At 47.4% G+C, this 20,373-nt stretch overlaps 2 protein-coding genes across 2 annotated transcripts; both read left to right on the plus strand.

Moving 5' to 3' along the window:
* Window positions 1-1,204: 1,204 nt before the first annotated feature.
* Window positions 1,205-1,699, plus strand: LOC117079249 (interferon-induced transmembrane protein 3-like). The gene has a single exon (XM_033202959.1). It carries the CDS (start codon window positions 1,366-1,368, stop codon window positions 1,633-1,635), a length of 270 nt encoding a protein of 89 aa, XP_033058850.1. The 5' UTR covers window positions 1,205-1,365; the 3' UTR covers window positions 1,636-1,699.
* Window positions 1,700-4,304: 2,605 nt separating this feature from the next.
* On the plus strand, window positions 4,305-18,296 carry LOC117079620. Its single transcript, XM_033203650.1, has 6 exons — window positions 4,305-4,319; window positions 4,570-5,021; window positions 13,711-13,779; window positions 14,914-14,984; window positions 15,067-15,162; window positions 15,574-18,296. Exons 1-6 carry the CDS (start codon window positions 4,305-4,307, stop codon window positions 15,612-15,614), a joined length of 744 nt encoding a protein of 247 aa, XP_033059541.1. The 3' UTR covers window positions 15,615-18,296.
* The last annotated feature ends 2,077 nt before the right edge of the window (window positions 18,297-20,373 follow it).

The raw sequence follows: 20,373 nt of genomic DNA on the forward strand, positions 1-20,373 counted from the left end.
CTGTCTCGGTTTCCTCATTTATAAAGTGGGAATAACAGTAGTATCTATGACCGGGCACGGTGGCTCACGCCTGTAATCCCAGCACTTTGGGAGGCTGAGGCAGGCAGATCCCTTGAGGTCGGGAGTTCGAGAGCAACATGGTAAAATCCTGTCTCTACCAAAAATATAAAAAATTAGCCAGATGTGGTGGCACGTGTCTGTAATCACAGCTACTTGGGAGGCTGAGGCAGGAGAATTGCTTGAACTTGGGAGGTGGAGGTTGCGGTGAGCCAAGATCATGCCACTGCACTCCAGCCTCAGTGACAGAGCGAGACTCCATCTCAAAATAATAATAATAATAATAATAATAGTATCTAACTCTGAGGATGCTTCTCGATTAATTTAGCAAACATTGTTGCATGGTCCAAAAGTGTTATGCATTAAAGATACATGGAGAGCAATGCCTATCCCTGACTTTCTGTCTCTTAGGAATCAGGGAGAAAAATGGAGATGTAAGGAGGCATAATACTACTACTACTAATAATAACAATGATAAAGATAATTTTACATGGTGTTAAGCTAAGAAGAAAAAGAACAGGTTATGAGGGTGATTTGACTGATTTGAGGGAAGGCCTCCCAGAGGTGGAGACATTTAAATGGAAGAATTTTTTTAAAATTAGCCAGGTAAGGGCTAGGTATTGCAGGCAGAGGAAGGGGTGCGTGCAAAGGCCCAGAAGCCCAAACAGGTGGAGGCATGTGCTGTGGGCTGACAGAGTCCACTGGCAGTAGGCAGGTCCAGGTGGCACTGGCTTGTAGGCCCAGAGAAGCAGTTGGATTTTTCCTGAGTTCAGTGGGAAGCCACTGGAAGCCTTTAACACAAGGGCAGGACCTGACCTCATTCACAATTTTTTCTTTTTTTTTTTTTTTTTTTTTTTTGAGACAGAGTCTCACTCTGTATGCTGGCTGGGGTGCAGTGGTGTAATCTTGGCTCACTGCAACCTCCACTTCCTGGGTTCAAGTGATTCTCCTGCCTCAGTCTCCAAAGTAGCTGGGATTACAGGTGCCACCACTACCGGTTAGTTTTTTTTTTTTTTTTCTTTTTCAATAGAGAAGGGGTTTCACCATGTTAGCCAGGATGGTTTCGATCTCCCGACCTCGGCCTCCCAAAGAGCTGGGATTATAGGCATCAACCACCTTGCCGGGCCTCATTCACATTTTTAAAAGAGCTCCTGACAGCTGGTCTTCACTGGACACTGTGAAACACACAGTCCAAACCTTCTTCACTCCTGCAAACACTGGCCACCCCGCAAATGTGAGATGCTCAAGGAGGGGTAAGAGGTAGCTGTGCCGGGGGTGCCCTACAACCCTCCTCCCTCAACGTCCATCATGATCCACATCTGCAGCAAGACCTCTGTGCCCGACCACGTCATCCGGTCCCTGTTTAACACCCTCTTCATGAACTCCTGCTGCCTGGGCTTCATAGCATTCGCCTACTCCATGAAGTCTAGGGATAGGAAGATGGTTGGTGACCTGATCATGGCCCAGGCCTATGCCTCCACTGCCAAGTGCCTGAACATCTGGGCCCTGGTTCTGGACATCCTCATGATCATTCTGTTTATCATCATCCCAGTGTTGATCTTCCAAGTCTATCGATAGAACAGGAAGCAGCATCCAGGCCAGGAGCTCTAGGCCTGTCTAGAGAGCTCTGTCTCCCACGCACTCCACCTTCCATTCCTTGCCCTGTATCAGCCCTTTATCCTCACACACGTTTCTGCAATGGCATTCAATAAAGTTCACGTGTTCCTGGAAAAAAATAAAAGAGCTTCCTAGCTAGAGGGTGGAGAGGGGACTAGGGAAGGAGTTGAAGCCAGGGCTTTCATTGTAAGGATTAAATGAGATAATGAATGTATAGCATTTGGTGTCATAACTGACCCATCATCATTTCCCAGTTCATGTTAGTCATTTCTATTAATAGTTAGGATCTATATTATTAATAATAGTACTTCCTAGGTATCATAATCTGACAGTATAAACTCAATGTGTACACCAGAAATTAAATGTACCCTCTGATTTCGTTCACTACAATGTCAGAAAAAAAGTTGTTAGAAAAAATTCCCAGTCTGTGGCCTAGGGGTTAGGGAACTCCGGGTTTGGAGAAGACTCAAGCCTACTGTGTCTGAGTCAGGAGATGGGAAATGAGTTTACTGGCCTAGATGAAACTCAAGTTAATTTTTATTCCCAAGTTCTTCACCTTATTATGGCCCACATAGTTAGCTGCACGTGCTAAGTGCAAACTTTTTGCTGAGCCAGTTTGTGAAACACTTTTCACTAATTAGTATACCAATCTATAAAAGAAGGCACTTCTTAAAAATACTTTGTTTTCCAGAAATCACAATACAGTACAGTACTCACTTTTGTGAGATTTACTTCTGACCCAACCAAGGATACATGCAGAGAGAAATGGAGAGCTGGCATTCATGCAAATTTCAGGTTTTGAGAAAGGGATTTACTGGCTATCCAAAACCAAAGGCATGTACTTCTCAACCTCTAGGCAGTAAGGCAGGATTGTATTCCTGTCTGACCAGTGGGAAATCGGAGGCACAGTAGGCCTGAGTCTTCTCTAGACCAGGGATTCCCAACCCCTGGGCCATGGACCAGGATTGGCATTTGTAGCCACTCCCCATTGCTCCCATTACCACCTGAGCCCCACCTTCTGTCAGATCAGTGTTGGCACTAGATTCTCATAGAAGTGCAAACCCTGTTGTGAGCTGTGCATGTGAGGTATCTGGATTGCATGCTCCTTATGAAAATCTAATGCCTGAAAATCTGTCAGTCTCCCATCACCCCCAGATGGGACCATTTAGTTGCAGGAAAACAAACTCAGGGCTCTTGCTGAGTCTACATTATGGTGAGTTGTATAATTATTTCCTTATATATTACAGTGTAATAATAATAGATATAAAATGCACAATAAATGTAATGCACTTGAATCATCCGAAACCATCCCCCAACATCTGTGGAAAATTTGTTTTTCACAAAATGGTCCCTGGTGCTGAAAAGGTTGGGGATCACTGCTCTAGACCAAGAAAAAGCACCGAGTCAATGTGGGAGCAAAATGCTGAAGAACTTTGCTGACTCTTCTCAAAGCCTCATTTTTCCCATCTATCAAATGGCTGTAATAATCGTGCCCACCGTTTAAGGTTACTGTGAGGATTGAGGGAGAGAATTCATAAATGTGTTTCTATTCGGTCTGACACAAAAAGAGCTGGACAGCTGTTAATTGTTGAGGCTATCATTGTTACTCAAAGACCAAAGTACCTGCTCTACTCCATTTGACCCATTTCATTCTAGATTCAAAAAGGATGGTTCTGATAGTCTGAGTAGAACTGCTTTGGAGACCAGAAAATGTTAGTGTGATGACCTTCAGCATCCTATCTATGACCCCAATTTGATCCTTGAGCCAGGATGAAACCTGGAGAAGAGCCCTTGGGCCACTGGCTCCAGCTGTGGGGTCTTCCGAGCGTCCCCTTTAGCGTGGCAGACTCACAGCTCTGCGAGAGGTGGCTTTCCCAAAGCTGCTTGAAATTACACTTGTAACCTGGGAGTTTGATAAGCCAAGGGGTCTGGGGTTTCAATTCCCTCTGTCCTCTGCTTTTCTAACTCGCAGTAATTATCTTTGTAATGCTCTAATGCTGAATAATGATGCTGCTAATGCAGGCTGCACTTCGCGCACAGGTGCCAGCTGTTACCTCGCCGGGCAGCTGACCGCGCGGTGCACACTTAGGCACATTCACTGAGCCCAGCCCCAGCCCACACCAACTAAACAAAGAAAGCCCCAGCCTTCCTACCGATCCACCCCGCCCCTCTCCCTGGGCCTTAAGGAGGCTCTTCTCCCTCCCTTCCCGGCCCACGCTCTCCTCCTCCACCCCTCCCTCACTTCTTCCCCTAACAGCCCTCCCTCCCTTAGGTGGTTTCTTCCTGCAACAGAAATCCAGGAAACCGCCCCCCACATTTCCTTTACCCACGATTTTCTCCAGAGTCTGACTCACACACAATTCAGCTTGATCTGGAGTTCCCTTTTCTCTGCCCCATGAGAAACCCCAGCTCTCCCATTCATTTCTGGGAGTACAGGCTTGCCAGATAAGGTTGCTTATTTTTGAGTCTGATAATTGACCTTTCATCATGGGGGTGGGGGGGAGGCATATTGAAGACAAATTACCAAAGAACAAATGTGAGGCTGTTGGCTTTACGCACACACACACACACACACACGACCCTTTACATATTTGTCCATAGAGCAGCCTTCAGCAGACAACATCTGCAGGATGAGCCGTTTTTCCGTAACTTTAATCTCGTAATTCATTGTTTCTCTGGTGCTGGTTACAGTAGCTAAGAGGGTGGAACGGCAGGCCAATTTGTCACACAAACAAATTTAAATGTGGACCGAGGGGTTTGCCCACCTTATGATGAGTGGTTGACTTGTGGCCAAAAACACAAAACAAAAACAAAAACAAGAGGTGGGGTTGATGAGGTCTGGGGAACAAGAGTTGCAGTTTCGAAACAGAGTGGAGGCTCCTTTAATCTTGACAGCCGGAATGCTACAGGGGTCACAGCACATCTGCTCCGGAGGAAAGACAAAGGGCAAGGTGGTGCCACGGTAGCCTGCGCGGGGCTCTTCGCGGGCCGGGGGTGGCGTGCGCCGAGCTGGGCGCGAGTGGAGGGGCCCGCGGCTTTGTGCGCCCCCGCCAGTGCCCAGCTGCAGCCCCGCCGCAGCGTTTAACCTTGACTTCTCCCTCCTCGCTTCTGGCACGGGAAGAAAGTGGTCCAGATGGGCGTCCTGAGTGTGACGACGTCCCCTCCCGCCCTCGCGCTCTCGCGCAGATGTCTCACGCTGCCCAGGGTCCCGCCACACCGCCCACCAAGGCCGGGGGACCTGCGCGCCGGGGGGTGGCGGGCACGTCCCGCACCCTCTCCACCCGCCCGCCCCCGGCGCCTTTCGCATTCCCTTCTTCGGCCTTGGCGCCTCGGACCGGAGCGCCCAGGTCAGCTCAGGGTGTTCCCGCGGGGGTCTTCGGGAACAATGGTGAGCCTGTGCTCTGCTGGCTGAAGGGGTCGTCCCCGCAGCTGGCGCGTCCCTCCCGGCTGAGCGCCCAGAGACCCCCGCGGCCCTAAGTTGGGCCACCGCTGCGGCCGGCCGGGCGGGGACATTTGAGGCCCAAGAGACCCGCGCTCATGGACAAGTGTCGCCCGCGCCGGGCAGGGCAGTGGAGACAGACCACGCAGTGACAGGCCGGAGGCGGCTCGAGGGATCCATAATTTATGATGTTGTTCTTACCAATCCGGTTTGGGATTTCACAAGCGTTGTCAGTTTCCTTCCCATTTGTTGCTTCCGTCTGTCCTTTTGGAGAAAACTCTTTCCCTCCCCAGGACAGAAGCAGTTGCCCTACTGAATTAATGTGATAAGGAGAAAAAAAATGGGATTGAAGATTAAGGGAATGGGTGAACACAGGTAAGGGGGTGGGGCTGAAAGAGAGGTTGCTTAGTCCTTTGTGTACCTTCCACCAATTTTACCCAGACCATGAAGAAAAAAGTAAGGCCATTTTCAGAGAGATGGGGTGGAGGGTTCATGCTGAGAGGCAGCGAGAGCAGATCTTCCTTACCACTACCACCCATCATCCTCCTCAATTACAAATAAGCCCCTTGGCCCTAAGATTTTTCTTTTTTCTTTTTCTTTTCTTTCTTTCTTTCTTTCTTTCTTTCTTTCTTTCTTTCTTTCTTTCCTTCTTTCTTTCTCCTTTTTTTTTTTTTTTTTTTGAGACAGAGGCTCTCTCTGTCACCCAGGCTGGAGTGCAATGGCGCAATCTCGGCTCACTGAAACCTCCACCTCCCGGGTTCAAGCGATTCTCCTGCCTCAGCCTCCTGAGTAGCTGAGATTACAGGCGTCCACCACTGGCACCCGGTTAATTTTTGTATTTTTAGTAGAGACGGGGTTTCACCATATTGGCCTGGCTGGTTTCAAACTCCAGACCTCAGGTGATCCACCCACCTCGGCCTCCCAAAGTTCTGGGATTACAGGCGTGAGCCCTTGCGCCTGGCCAAGATTTTTCTTGAAGCGCTGCAGGACCCCCCAAAATGAACTTGGGTCTCCAGAAGGTAAGGGGTTAATTGTTCTTGCATTTCCCAATCTGAGCTGATCCCTGGGAGGGACCTGCATTGAGGCACTGCAGCCTTAGTGCTCCTAACTTAGGATACATTTGGGGACCCTTTGGCAAAAGGATACTCCTGTGTTGAAAGTTCCTTAAGTTGCTTTAGTGATTGGGGAAAACTTTATGGATTTTATCAACTTTTAATGCAATGAATAAATGTTAGGCACAACAAAGAGCCCTAAACTAGCTGGGGGAAGTTTTTCTCAGGCCACCTTTCTAGTTTTGTTTTGCTTTTTTCTTGAAAAGAAATTTATTCTAGACCCCTTCTTTTTCTCCTTTGGACTTGGTGTTGCTAAATGGAACTCAGGCCAGAGAGCAACTGTTGCAAATGCCTGCTGCGGTCGTCTCTGCAACACAGGCCTGTCAAGACTTGAGTAAGAAGAAGTTTGAAATGAGTCGCTCCCTCCCAGATGCTGCCAGTGCAGAGGCAAGGGGAAGGTGGTTCCAGCCAGTGGCTGCTCCCATTGCTCCCGTGGGTGAGGAGGGGACAGGCATGGGAAGAGCCGCGAACTCCAGAGCCAGCAGCCCTTGCAGATGGCTGGGTCATTTTGTGGTTTACAAATGACCACGTCAGGTTGAAGCCACAGTCGCTGTGGTTACAGGCACCCATGATTAGTCACACAGTTAGTGACCCAGTTACAGCACACTCTCTTTTAAAAAGGACATTATTCAACATCTTGCTAGCTTGATTTCAGAAATGGTCCCTGTATATAAGGAAAATGAAAACTGCAAGGGGTGGGGGATTGAAATCTAGGGTGTGTATTTAGGACTGCCAGGAGTTCGGTTTGCTGAAAAGGAGCACAGGTGGGGTGTGACTTTTGTGGCAAGTAGAATTCCACTGAACTTGAACTAGAGATTGCCTTCCAAGTTCAGGTATGACCCTTTCACAGGGGAGTCTCAAAGGGGTCTGGGAGAGAAAGACAAGGGCCTCCTGAGCTTCGACTTGGCTCATGTGTTTGTGGCCATCTGTGAAATGAAAGTGGGGAGTGAGGAAGGCAGGAAGGGGAAGAAGAACCCTGAATATGGAGGCTTGTGTGGGTTTTTACTTTTTAAAAATAGCATTTCTTTTACCACAATGCTGCAGGAACTTGTAAACATGAATCCCCAGCAATAGTAAACAAATTAGTCTAAGTTCTTTTATGTGAAAAGTAAGTAGAGCAAGTGTCTCTTGGTCTCTGTCTCTCAATCTCTTTCACGCTCTCATTTTTTTTTTCCACGAAGAGAAAATGCAAAACAAAAATATCCCCTCCTCTTAAAAGCTTCTTTGCTGGTGAGTGTTTGTCCAGGAACAAATAGTCTTTTATTCGAATGGTGTCCAAAAGTTCATAAGCAAAAAAAGTGCCCAACGTCTGGTTACCCACAATACAGTCTCTGGCTACATAGTGGAGCTTTTCTGTCCTGAATTTGTGATCTGCTATCAGAGTCCTTTAATTTCTCTGAACAGAAGGCTCTTTGGAAGAAGAAAGGATGGGGGTGGGGAGCAACACTGGAATCGGTCTTTTTTTTTTTTTTTTTTTTTTTTTCTTTTTTGCTGTTTTCTTCCAGTCAGCAAGTAGTGCTTGGATTCTTCTGATCTTTCCCAGCATCTTCCTGAGGTGTGGGCCACGGAAGGGTTAAGGAGGCTGCGGGCAGGTTTCCCTGCAGGGGTGGGGCAGCTGGGCAGGCACCACCCACCCCTGAGGCCCTTTATCTCCTTTGGAGATTTTCCTTTTACAGCGTGTTTAATGCAATCTTCAGTGATGACCGTCTTTTTAAAGCCATAGGTTTCCTTTAACTGTCGGGAGTCTACAGATATTCTCAACATTCCAAATGTAGGATCTGGCGAGACGAAAGAGGCAACCGATTAGAGAGAAGATTGGCTATTGTTTTGAGAGATGGGCAAAAATAATGACTTGAAACTAAATTTTAATTGCTGATAAACAATCATTTTAAACATTTGGCTGCTTTTTGTGGGTTGAAGCTTCCATTTTAGTGAATTCAATTTCATACACTTCTACAGAGCAGCCTTGATAAAAGCCAGGTGCTCTCCTATGTGCCCCAGATGCAGGTGAGAATAGGGTACCCCAAGGCCATACTCTCATGGAACTTTTATGGGGTGGCAGTGGGGACTAGGAAGTAATTTTAAAAATAACTTTTGGATAGGGGTAAGTGCCCTGACGATAATAAAAGAGAATAGAGAGGTTTCTCAGAGGAGTTGATGTTTGAGCCAACCATGGTGCCCCTTGGAAGAAATGGTCCAGGCAGAGATCCACATAAAGGCCTGAGGCTGAGATGAGCCGCGTGGAGGTCCCTGTCACCAGGATGGGGAGAAATAGAATGGAGAAGGGGTTCACAGTCCCTTCACCCACCGCCTCCTCTGTGCTTACCAGAGTTGGTGATTTGCACAACCCCAGGGGTGCTGTCATTACTGTGGGCTGCCCCAGCCAGCATCTACATGACTCAGGTCCAGTTGCAAAGCCAGCAACTCAGCTGAAAGTTCAGACCCCATCCCTTTTATATTTAAATCTCCTTTGCCTTGACTTTAAAGCCAGCCATATTTATTGAAACCAGCAGAAGCAGCAGACAAATAAATGGTGTCTGATGTGTGGGAGGGAGGCGCAAAGGAGTGTGTCTTGGGAGCTGGCAGACTGGTGGGAGGGGCTGGGGTTACAAAGGTTTGAGGTGAGAGATCCATGATCCATCCAATGGAGGACCAATATTTCTCTCAGGTAAGTTTTGTGCCAACTGGAAGCAGTCCCCTCTGACGTGGGCATGGCTTCCTTTCTCCTCTTCCTTTGATTCTCCTTGTGCCTATATGTCCCAGAGGCCTGAAATTCAGTCCTCAAATCTCCCCCACATGTCTTCCTGGAGGCCTGCGGCTCTTTACGCACACTCCCTGGCCTGAGTAGTGAGTCCACAGATTTGATTCTTCTACCCCCAAAAAGGAGCAAGTCAACTCGGGGTTCCTGGGAAAAGAGGTTCTCTCTCCTCCCTTCATGCTTCTCTCTCTTTTTTTCCTTTCTTTTTTTTTTAGACAGAGTCTCGCTCTGTCACCCAGGCTGGAGTGCAGTGGAGCCAACTCGGCTCAGTGCAACCTCCGCCTCCCAGGTTCAAGTGATTCTCCTACCTCAGCCTTCCAAGTAGCTGGGATTAGAGACGCATGCCACCATGCCCTGCTAATGTTTTTGTATTTTTGGTAGAGAGGGGTTTCACCATATTGTCCAGGCTGGTCTGGAACTCCTGACTTCAAATGATCTGCCTGCCTCGGCCTCCCAAAGTACTGGGATTACAGGCGTGAGCCGCCGCGCTGGGTCCCTGCTTCTCTTTTTCCTAAACTTAGGTTCTTGATGGACAAGGGTTTTCCAGTCCTTGGGAAGAAATATGAGGGAGAGGAAGAAATAAAGGAAGAGTAAATGAGGCAGCAGGAAGAGGAGGAACTAGGGGCTGAGGTGGGGGTGGGAGGACTCTTCTGCCTTCATCCCCAGGTCTCCATGTTGGGGGAAGAATTGTTGTCAGGTGTAAGTAAACTCATGCGCTAAGATTGACTGTTTCTGGCCTCTTTTAAAATGGAGTGCTATGGACACCCCAGCTGTTTGCCTCAGGCAGGCCCCCAGTAGGGTCTCTAAATGGGTGGGTCTGTCCACCTCCTGTTCCTCTCAGGGCCTCTGTCTCCTGCCAGGGCTGCAGGGAGCTTTACACATGGGCCCTCGGGAAGTTGATTGGAAGCTACCTGTTCATCTCTGCACTGTGGGCTCTCAATGGCCCCTTGGCCTGTTGAAAAGCACCCAGAATGGCAACCCTGGGGCTGTTTACAGTCAGGAAGCAGAGAAGTCTCTGGAGAAGCCACATAGCTCACTCTTTTGGGCAGGAGGCAGCTGCTGGGCAGAGGCAGGGACATGGGTCTAGAGGCCTTGGGCCTTCTTCTCTCCTGGCCTCTAACTGTCGCCCCCTCCTGGCCTCACTCATCAGAAGAGAAGTTAGGCTTCCTATCTTTTTTAACTTCAATTCTCTTCCACAATAGAGATTTCTGCTTTGTTTCATCAAGCTATCTAGAGTCACAGAAAACTGATATTCCCCTTCCCCGACCCCGCCATTCCATCTTTCCCTTGATCTCCCAAGTTCCAGCTCTGAGTTCCAAGACAATGGAGTCTTAGCTCTGCTGCTTTCTGGCCATCTGACCTCCGTAAGCTGTAGGCTTTCTTGGAGCCTCAGGTAACTCATTTGTAGAGTGAGAATAATAGTGGCACCCATCTCATAGACTTGCTGTGAGAATTAAACAAGGTCATTGATGAAGAGTTCCTCAAAACATGCCTCACTCATGCAAAGGGCTCAAATACATGCTGGCCATTACAACAATCAGCACTGAATCTTGCAAGCTAGCTCCTCCTTAATCGCTCTCCTCTTTTGGCCTTCGTAACCTCATAATATGCTCTGGGGATGGACTCTAGTCTCTGCTTTCTCACTCATTCCTTGAAGTCCTCCTTCCATCTTTGTCTCTGCTCTTCTTGACTTAACTGGAAAGTTCCTGTTGGCCCTATATTTGGCTCACACTGTAGAAGCTCCTTCATTCATTCTTCCACCATCACCTCCAGACAAGTTACCTCCAAAGTGTCATCTCTGGCCCTTGCTTCTTTGCAGCTGGAGTCCTGCCACTCTAAGTGTCACTTGGACTTCTTGTGCCATCACAAACCCAATCAGACTCTCACAAAACCAAATCATCATCTTCCTGCTAAACCAGAAATCCTCTCTCAACTTCCAAATGTCTTGGAGTCATACTGGTTCCATCTTCTCCTGAATACTTTTCTTCTCTACCGCTGTCCTCATCTATTGAGAATCTGGTCCAAAGCCTCTTTGTTCTTACTGTGTCCTTCTTACAGCTATTTCTTTTCCAAGACCATCATACACACCTAGATCCTGAGCACCTCATGGCTGTGATGCTCTAGTTGCTATATAACCAGGCCCCCAGGTTCCACTTTCTCTTCTCTGATCACTGGATGGGCTCAGCATTGGAGATATAACAGAGCAATGCCCTGCCTGCAGGGAGTTTACAGTCAAACCAGGGAGACAATACAATCAAGTAATCACAATGAAGGTTGGCAAGTACTCTGGGTGGTCAGGCACAGAAAGTCACAGGGCCACATACTAGGGATACTTAACCTGAAGTTCAGAAGATCAGGTAAGACTATGTGGAGGGCATGAAATCTAAGCTGAGGCACAAGAGAAGAGTAGGAGCCACTAAGTAGGGGAGGAGTTCCACATTGAGAGGCACAGGGTACACAAAAGTCCTTCAGGCAGAGAAGCGTGACAAGTTTGAGGAACTGAAAGCAGTTCAGCCTGGGCAGAGTGTGGGCAGGATGCTGAGACACAGGACTGAAGAGGTTACAATGAACAGGGCCCTGGAGACCATGCACATGAGTTTTGATTTTACCCTAAAAGGAAAGCCATGGGAGGGTTTTAAATGCTGCTGCACACACAGGCACGTGTGTGTGTGTGTACACTGACCAGACTTGAGTATTGGCTGTCGGAGAGCAGCAAGACCAAGGCAGGGAAACCAGCAAGGAGGTTGCTGCCTGCAACATAGGAAGTGGTGGAGTCTGCATTGGGGTGGGGCAGAGAAGCAGAAGGATGGGGTCAGTATCTGAGTGAATTTGAGATAGGTTGGATATGGGAAGCTATTAAGGAAGGGTTGAGGGGAACTCACAGGTCAGAAACCTGGGAGGATATTAGTGGCATTCGTTGAGTTTGGAAACACTGGGAGCATGTGGAGGGAAATGGATAGGTTCACTTACTGAATACTGAGTCTGAGGTTCCTGAGAGATATCCACATGGATATGTGTTTGGGAGCACTGATCATCATTGGCAAAGCCAGGCAGAGACTTGTGACTTGAGATTCTGACGAAGTGTGTGTTTCTTGCTTCTGTAGTTTGAGATCTTTCTTTCTTTCTTTCTTTCTTTCTTTCTGTCTGTCTGTCTGTCTTTCTTTCTTTCTTTCTTTCTTTCTTTCTTTCTTTCTTTCTTTCTTTTTTTTGAGATAAGTTCTTACTCTGTCATTCAAGCTGGACTGCACTGGCACAATCATAGCTCACTGCAGCCTTGACTTCCCAGGCTCAAGTTATCTTCCCACCACAAGCCTCCCAAGTAGCTGGAACTACAGATGCATACCACCATGCCTGGCTAATTTTTTAAAAAATTTTGTAGAGACAGGTGTCCCACTATGTCACCCAGGCTGGTCTCTAACTCCTGGGCTCAAGCCAGCCTCCCACCTTGGCCTCCCCAAGTGCTGGGATTACAGGCATAAGCCACTGCACCTGGCTTGTAGTTTGAGATATTTTTATTGTAAGAGAAGAAATTCACTCAAGCTAGTTCAAACAAAATGTGGTATGGTTCAAATACCTCCATGGGAAGCATTGCTCACAGGGAAGCTGTGAGAATGGGAAAAACTCTTCTGAACTACACAGGAGGACCACGTGGTCTCTTGTTCCTCCATTTCTGCTTCTCTCCCTGCCTTGCAGGCACGTCTTCTCTGCTTATCCATGAGGCCTCCATCCTCTGTTATCTTTGCTCTCTACAGAGCCAATCCTTTTTACACCCCCAACTGGCCTAAGATCTGAATTGAAAAGCTTACTTTAGACTTTACCAAAATTTATACATCTCCTTATGTAAATTATTGAGAAGAGAGGATCTGATTGGTCACTGAGAAGTTAATGGCTCAGCAGCTTTGGGTCAGGTGTCCATTCTGGTCCAGTCGGTGACAGCAGTGTTTGTGTGTAAGGCAGGGCGGGGGATTCTGTGTAAGGGGTGTGGTCAGACCAGTTCTATAGAGCGATTTTTGGTAAGACAGGATGTTACACTTATTTATTTGTCTAACCTGTTAAATGTTTCTGTTGCTACCACGTCTTTCACGTAGCAGGAGGAAAGCATAAAACACTGAGTGTGAGTGGCCCCTTTACCAGTGAGATCTTGAGCAATTTACATGCATGCTCAGAGCTTCAATTCCCTGCTCTGTAAAATCAGTGTCTCCTTTACCAGCAGAGGGAATTAAATGAGATAACGCTGTGACATGCCCGACAGATGGTAGGAAGCACTCATGACTGCTCCTTTCCTCTTGTTACTTCTTCTTATGCTTGTTCAAGTCACTGCTTTTACAGAAAACAGAAATTGTACTTGTCAAGTCACTTTTTTAGAGTGATTCCTATGCATAAGCATTAACCAATATTTATGGAACGATCATATATTTTATTCCATTGGCAAGTAATTGTAACCACTCAACAACATCTTGGAAAATTGAGATGAGAAAAAACCATTTACTCGTAATCTTGTCATCTAAATAAAAACATAAACAATTTGATTTATTTTCAGCTTTTCTTCTAGGTATTTTTAAAAATTTTTACTAATATAATCATAATTTATACATAATAAAATTGTGTTTTAAGATGTTTAAGCCTAAATTATTTGCAGAATGAAAAACATAATTTGAAAGAATTTGATTTTCATTAATCTAGAATATCGATTGACAACTTATTTTAATTTCCTCTGTTTCACCCAGAACATCTCAGGATGGGGCAATATTTGGTGAGAACATATTGGATTCTACCAAATTACAAATATGTTCCAGGTAAGAACTATGTCCATTTAACTGCACTTTGAGATGTTAGATTTAATGCAAGGCTAATGAGGCCAAGCCATACGTTTCATTTTCACAGGAGCCAATTAGCCTTATTACTGTATCCACAGATTTTACCCCAATCCTGGTTTCCCACCTTGAAAACAAGTGCCAGGGGTCATAAGGAAGACTGAAAGAGAACATAGAGAGTTCGACGCAAATCCATTGCCATTACTAGACAGTAACTCAACAGCTTCATCTTTGAACCATTAGGTGAACTTCTATTAGGTGAAGTTCCATTAGGTGAAGTTCCATTAGGTGAACCATTAGGTGAAGTTCTAGATGCAGCTAGAATACAACTAGTTCAGAACCAGCTGTTTTCAAGTATGTTATACACAAAAATCTCTCTAGCTTCATTGAAACAGGGTTAAGCAGCTCTAAACAGTGATGAACACTAAAGATTTCCTTAAGCAGTGAAGTCTTTCCTTAAATAAATACCACTCAGCTGGTTGGAGTTAGTAATTCTGAGAGAAGTAAAGTATAGCTGCTGATTGTTCTATGACATGAATAAGCCTTGGAGAAGATCTGGAAAGCACTTGTGAGAGGCTGGAGAAATTTGGAAATACGCTGACTGTCTTAGTCTGGTCATCCTGCTATAACCAAATCCCATAGACTGAGGGGCTTATCAACAACATACATTTATTGCTCACAGTTCTAGAGACTAGGAACTCCAAGATCAAGGTGCAGGCAATTTCAATGTCTGGTGAGGCCCTGGTTCCTGGTTCATAGATGGTGTCTTCTAGCTGCATCATCACATGGAAGGGGTGAGGAGTCTCTTTCAGGCCTTTTTTATAAGGGTCCTAATCTCATGACCTAATTACCTCTCGAAGGTCCCACCTCCTACTACAATGGCTTTGGGATATAAGATTTCCACAGAATTTGGGGAGGACGCAAGCATTCTGACCATAGTACCCATTATCGCATTTACCTGGGGACATCTTAGAGTAGACAAAAATTTTAAAAATTCCGTTAGAGAAAAATGTATCATGCTCTTGGGGAAATTTTTGCAATGATACCAAATATTTGTCACTGAGTATCTGCACTGATAGCATTTACTTTCTGTGTGCTCTTGTGCTTGCTTTTAAGGATGGGCTTATCACTCACTCACCACTCCCTACAACTCCATGGAGAAGATATAAGCCGTCAAAAATGTATTTGTGAGTCTGATTAGCTCTTTCGCCCAGGTGACAGGGGTTTCTGCCATATTAATCTTCTTCTTCTTCACCTTTTGTGTTTCAGTGCTGGGCTGGAGAAGGCAGGGGCCTTGGCTCTTCCACGGTGGCTGTTCATCAGCACTCACACATCCACTACACTGGTTTAGTAGCACACTGGAAGGTAAATGTGTACCATGGAAGATATGGGCTGTTTTTGTAGCATCTGGATTGTCACTGCCCCCTCCCCTCCACTACCCCAAGTCCTCTTTTCTCTTCTTTGGAGAAGACACAGTTCAGGCTAAGAGCTCATGTTTGAGGCCTCGCTAAGTTGCTGTTTGATATTGTTCTTGCTTCTTACCACATTGGTGGCATTGAATGTCCTTATTGATTTTTGTCTGATTGGTCCAACCCGGAACAGGATCAGCTTCATAAATGGGACATCTTGTGGGCTGAAATATGAGATTTGTTTTAACAAACCACTCCTAACCATCATCTCTTTAAGGGAAGCAAGGAAAGGCAATTGCTGAATTTCTTCTTGGCTTTCTCTCTGGTTATCCCTCTCACTCCTCCTACTTTTCCTTTTCTCTTTCAGGCTGCTTTCTCCTACTGCTTACAAAACAAACTAACAAATAAACAACAACAACAAAAACATAACAAAACAAAAAACCTCAAAACTAAACCAAAAACAACGAATGCCAAACAATACTCAAAGAACTATCAAATTATTCCCTGGGCCCCTGAATCAGATGGAGCTGAATCATTCTGGCTGCTAACTGAGTGAAGGGTGTTGGAAAAAGTGCCATTGTGTAAGTTAAGGAAAGGGTCAGAGAACCGAAAAGACTGCAGCTGTATGAAAGGGCTTCTGTGCTGGGATTCTCCCTTGAAGCTATCCAAAGGCACAAATCAAGAACCGCAACCTTGGAGATATGACAAATGAACACAATTCTGGTTTTTGGTTTTATTTTAAAGTGAAATTCCACTGTTTCCCAAGAATTTGCACTTGAAGCTTTACATATTTTTCATGTCAGCTCCCTTCCTTGCCACCTTTGTTTTCCAGCCTGCCTCCCCTTAACAGCTGGACACATCACCGTTCCATTTTTCTATTGGTTGTGACTGAAGTAGCTTGAGGTCAATTATTTCCCCAGCAATTGACAAAGAATCTTGATGAAGAGGAAAGTGACATTGTCCCTTGAACAACACTGCTCCCTCCTCCCCCTGCCCTCCCGGCTGAGAGGAGAGAGCAGGGCGGACTTTCCTTTTGCAAGAAGCCCAGCAGGGCGGTGGCGGTGGGGTCTGTGGAAGTGCGTGGGTAACATATGGTAAGTGGAGAAAATATTTATATTCATGGTGAAAGAGCAGGAGAAGATCCAAAGAAGGTCATTCCACAGAGATTTCAAGCAAGAGACACTGACTTGATATTGTGTCTTTGACCTGGATACAACAGAGAATTTAAAGAAAGAGTTTTCTTTTGTTGCTTTCCTGCCACCGTTACTCCCAACAATCCGAATTATTGGCAATTTAAAAAAGAAAAGATTCCTCCCACTAAACTTGATAAAAGTATCACACTGGCCCTTGCCCGGCCCGGGCCAGGCTGCCACGCCTTCTCCCCTCCCCCTGCGCCTGGCTCCCAAATCCAGAATGCGGAGCCTGTGTCTGAGCCTGTGTCTTGGGCCTGCGGGCGGTGTTTGTTGTGACTGGGCGGCTAGGTGAGACGGAGCGCACGGGCAGAGCGGGCATTTGGGACGACTGGTTCTTGGGGGAGGATATAAATAATGAATCGGTGTTAGATTACTTTCTGATGAGACACATGAAACCTCCAGTGCTTTCAGCAGGCATTTTGCATCACGGCTTCCTAAGAAACGTAAAAGGCCCTCTTTCGGTCTCCCAGTGGCAAACTTCGTAGCTATCGCTCAGTACCACAATCAAATGCGTGCGGGGCTGCGGGACAGAGGCGTCCTAGCCTACCCTCGGACCGACCCACAAGCGGTGGGGTGGACAGACACATGCGCGTCTGGTCGCCCGGACCAGCAGCTGCTTGCGTCCCCTCTCCCGCGCACGGTGGCAGCCCCGCACCAAGACCCGCTGAGGAAACGAAGGGTAGGGTCTTTTCCCATCTTGCCGTCGAAAGTTTACCCCGTTTCCCGGGTGTGCAGGAAGAGATGGCGCGAGGGTAGGAAGGTGTGAAACTGGGGTTCTGCCAGAGAACCACCGCGGCTCTATATTCACTCTCGTTTGAAAACTGCCAGCGTTCCACTCCCTCTGGATTCCAGTTCCTGAGGGGGAGGTAGTGAGATGGGATACAGGTACGTCTGGGTCCTCCCTCAGGAGGGGTTCTCCCACTTTGGAACCCCTCGCGGAGCAGCCCATAACCGAGTGGCCTGCTGCACAGAGGCCATGCTTAATGGATTCTTGCAGATAAAAGGGCCTGGCTACCTTTCATTCCTATAATGGCCCCTAAGGCTAACGTCTTAAAGAGGAAACAAAGGGATTGTTTTACAGCACACAAGGGGGGTGGGGGGAGGCACAGGGAGAGGAGCAGGAGGAAGGGGCACTGGATACGCGGAGGGAGGGAGGTGGCCCCCCGCTTCTTAACCCTTCACCTCCTGCGACCGCCCGGGTCTCCCGAGCTCCGCACCCTCATCCAGGACCCGAAACAGCGGGGAGGAGGCGACAGTGCCTGGAGGGCCCCGCCGTGTGACTCGACCTCCAACTCCTCGCCTCCTTCCTCGCCTTTTTAAAGAACTTCTGAAAGGGAGAACGGAAAAGATCAAGGGACCCATATCTCGAGCTGCATTTCGAAAGTCAGTCCTAGAGGGGTCGTCTCTCGCGAGGCCCGGGTGCCCACACAGGATCGACGAGTGGCAGTGCCACCTGGGCTCGGACTCCGCGCCTGCGGGAGGCGGGCGCGCCTGGGGCCAGGCGTGCGCTGAGGGCACCCGGTGAAGGCCGGGGAAAGTGGGGCAGCTCCGAAATGCGGCCTGCACGTCGCCCTGGGAGTCGTTGCCGGGCCCCTTTGCAGACACAGCCTTCAGGTGTGAGTCGAGTGTGCGCCGGCCAGGGGCGTCTCTTACAGGAAGTTTATATTTGCAAACTGGGCTGGTGTCGGGGGCGGGGTAGGGGGTGGGCGGCGGGAGATAGAGAGACGCAGTGGCTTCTGCTTTCTGGCTTTTCTGTTCTGGCTCCAGGAAAAGATCAAAACAATAGTTAAATAGCAATCGAAGACAAGTGATGTAAGAAATAAACAACTCGACAACAAAAATGCCCACAGGGATGGTTTTTTTAAACCCTTTATTATGGAAATCAGAGCAGAGGCACAAAAGGAGAGAGAAAGGTATTGTGCAGTGGGTCTCAAATTTGAGCAAGCATCCGGACCGCTGAGCGAAATCCTCTGGAGGGCTTGTTAAAACACAGATTGCTGGGCCCTAGCCCTAGAGGTTTTTGTTGTGTATTTTTAAGTAGATCTGGGGTCAGCTCCCTCCTGAGAATTTGCAACTTGGTAGAGCCCCCAGGTGGTGCTGCTTCTGGTTTGGAAAGGGCACTTTGCCATCCACTGGTCCAATAAATCTCCTCCTACCCTCTCCCACCTTCAATATGTACAACACCTCCCTATTCTGTTCCTTCTTTCCCCCCCGCCCCCACACACAGTTTGTTTGGTTTGCTGGAGAATTATAAAGCAATTCCCAGCCATCCTATCATTTCACCTATATAAGATGATTTTTGGTTTGGTGATTACTTAAGCCGAGAAGACTGCAGGCTGGGGAGGTAGGAAGTTGAGGCTTCCTTGAGGTCATTTCACACTGGGGCAGGGTCTGGTACCTCTCTCTGGGAAAGCCATGCCCACATCTTGGTTCTGAGACCACTTAGACCAAAGGAAGTGATAATCAGGAGTTCCTTTCCAGCAAAGCTTGTCAGGTGCCCAAACACCAGCACTGGATCTGCTGGCAAGCTGGCCTGGCCTGGTCAGGGCACCACCTGGTCCCCATCTTTCATTTTGAGGTCATTATTCCCAATCTGTCATCATGTATTCCCATGACCATCATCTCCCCTGAGGTATTTTCCTAACAAGGCATCTTCCCCCAGTATGGAGTTCTGAGTGCCCGGGTATGGGGTAGTACCCACAACAGTGCAAGCCCATAGGATTCTTTGTATCAGTTAGGTCCAGGACTCACACTCCAAGGGGAGTTTCTCTGGGCTACTTGTCCGTCCTTATAATTCCTGATTGGAAAAAGGGACATTCCAGCCATAGCTTCTGGGAATGGCCATCTCTGACATCTGTCGTAACCTCCCTTGATTGTTGGGCCCTAGCTCAGTCTGTCTATCTGTGTTGCTTCTGTTCCAGAGAGGCACCGAGTGCTCTCTTAGACTCCACCTGGCTAGTCCTAAGTGTGCAGTCTCTACCTAGTCTTCTTGCCTCTCCTTTGGGCCACTCCGAAACAAGCTTCCCTTCTTTCCCTCCCCTCCCCATCCTGGTTTAGGATACCATCTGCTCTTTCCACAACTTTCTCATCCCAGCCCCTCCCAGTCCTCAACCCTCAGAGGTCTCTTGGGTAGTTACAAAGTTTAGACTTTAAAAACAAACAAACAAACAAGCAAACAAAACGTTTAGAGATGGGGTCTCACTGTGTCACCCAGACTGGGGTGCAGTGGTGCGAATTCGGCTCACTGAAGACTCAAGCGATCCTTCCACCTCAGCCCCTCAAGTAGCTGGGACTACAGTCATGTGCCACATACACCGGTTAATTTTTGTATTTTTTTGTTTAGAGACAGGGTTTTGCCATGTTGCCCAGGCTGGTCTCGAACTCTTGAGCTCAGTCAGTCCGCCTGTTTTGGCCTCCCAAAGTGCTGGGATTACAGGCATGAGCCACTATGCCCTACCTAGACTCTTATATTGTTGTTCCCTTTCTTTTCCTGACTCTTCATGAAGCAAGCATAGTATATGAATTCTTCATTTTTCCATCTGCTGTTAAAGAAAGCCCCGGGGATGGAGTAGGTTCCTCCACCCCAGAGCTCTGTTCCTATTTTCATATTGCCTCATCTTCCTATGTTTTCCTTCCTTCACCAGCCTGGAATCAGCTGTCACTTTTGTATTTTCTCATGAGTCCTACCACTTGCCTTTGCTTTTCTAGCCTTTCTCAAAGAAATGCAAACAACTTGTGTTTGTTCCCCTTGGGTCCTATTGTACCTACTTTTGTTTGATGGTCTCTCTGTCTCCCATGATGCCAGTGAATGTAGCAGTTTCTCCACTTACACCAGTGCCTGGGGAAAATTTGGTATTGGCAAATTTGAGTTCTGCCTTTTTATAGCTTGCATTGCTGGATTCAACCTTAGGAGCCTCAGTTCCCCTATTTATTCACACGACACATCTGTATGAGCCTTTACTACATGCTAGGTG

This window comes from Trachypithecus francoisi, unplaced genomic scaffold (assembly GCF_009764315.1).
Source record: "Trachypithecus francoisi isolate TF-2019V2 unplaced genomic scaffold, Tfra_2.0 Lachesis_group7, whole genome shotgun sequence".
Taxonomy (NCBI): domain Eukaryota; kingdom Metazoa; phylum Chordata; class Mammalia; order Primates; family Cercopithecidae; genus Trachypithecus; species Trachypithecus francoisi.

Excerpts from the sequence above, each read along its gene's own strand:
- LOC117079620 (XM_033203650.1), top strand. Across the intron at positions 5,022-13,710 it reads CCTCGGACCGGAGCGCCCAG|AACATCTCAGGATGGGGCAA; the intron begins GTCAGCTCAGGG and ends TGTTTCACCCAG. Across the intron at positions 13,780-14,913 it reads AAATTACAAATATGTTCCAG|GATGGGCTTATCACTCACTC; the intron begins GTAAGAACTATG and ends CTTGCTTTTAAG.
- LOC117079249 (XM_033202959.1), top strand. The coding sequence starts at position 1,366 with ATGATCCACATCTGCAGCAAGACCTCTGTGCCCGACCACGTCATCCGG.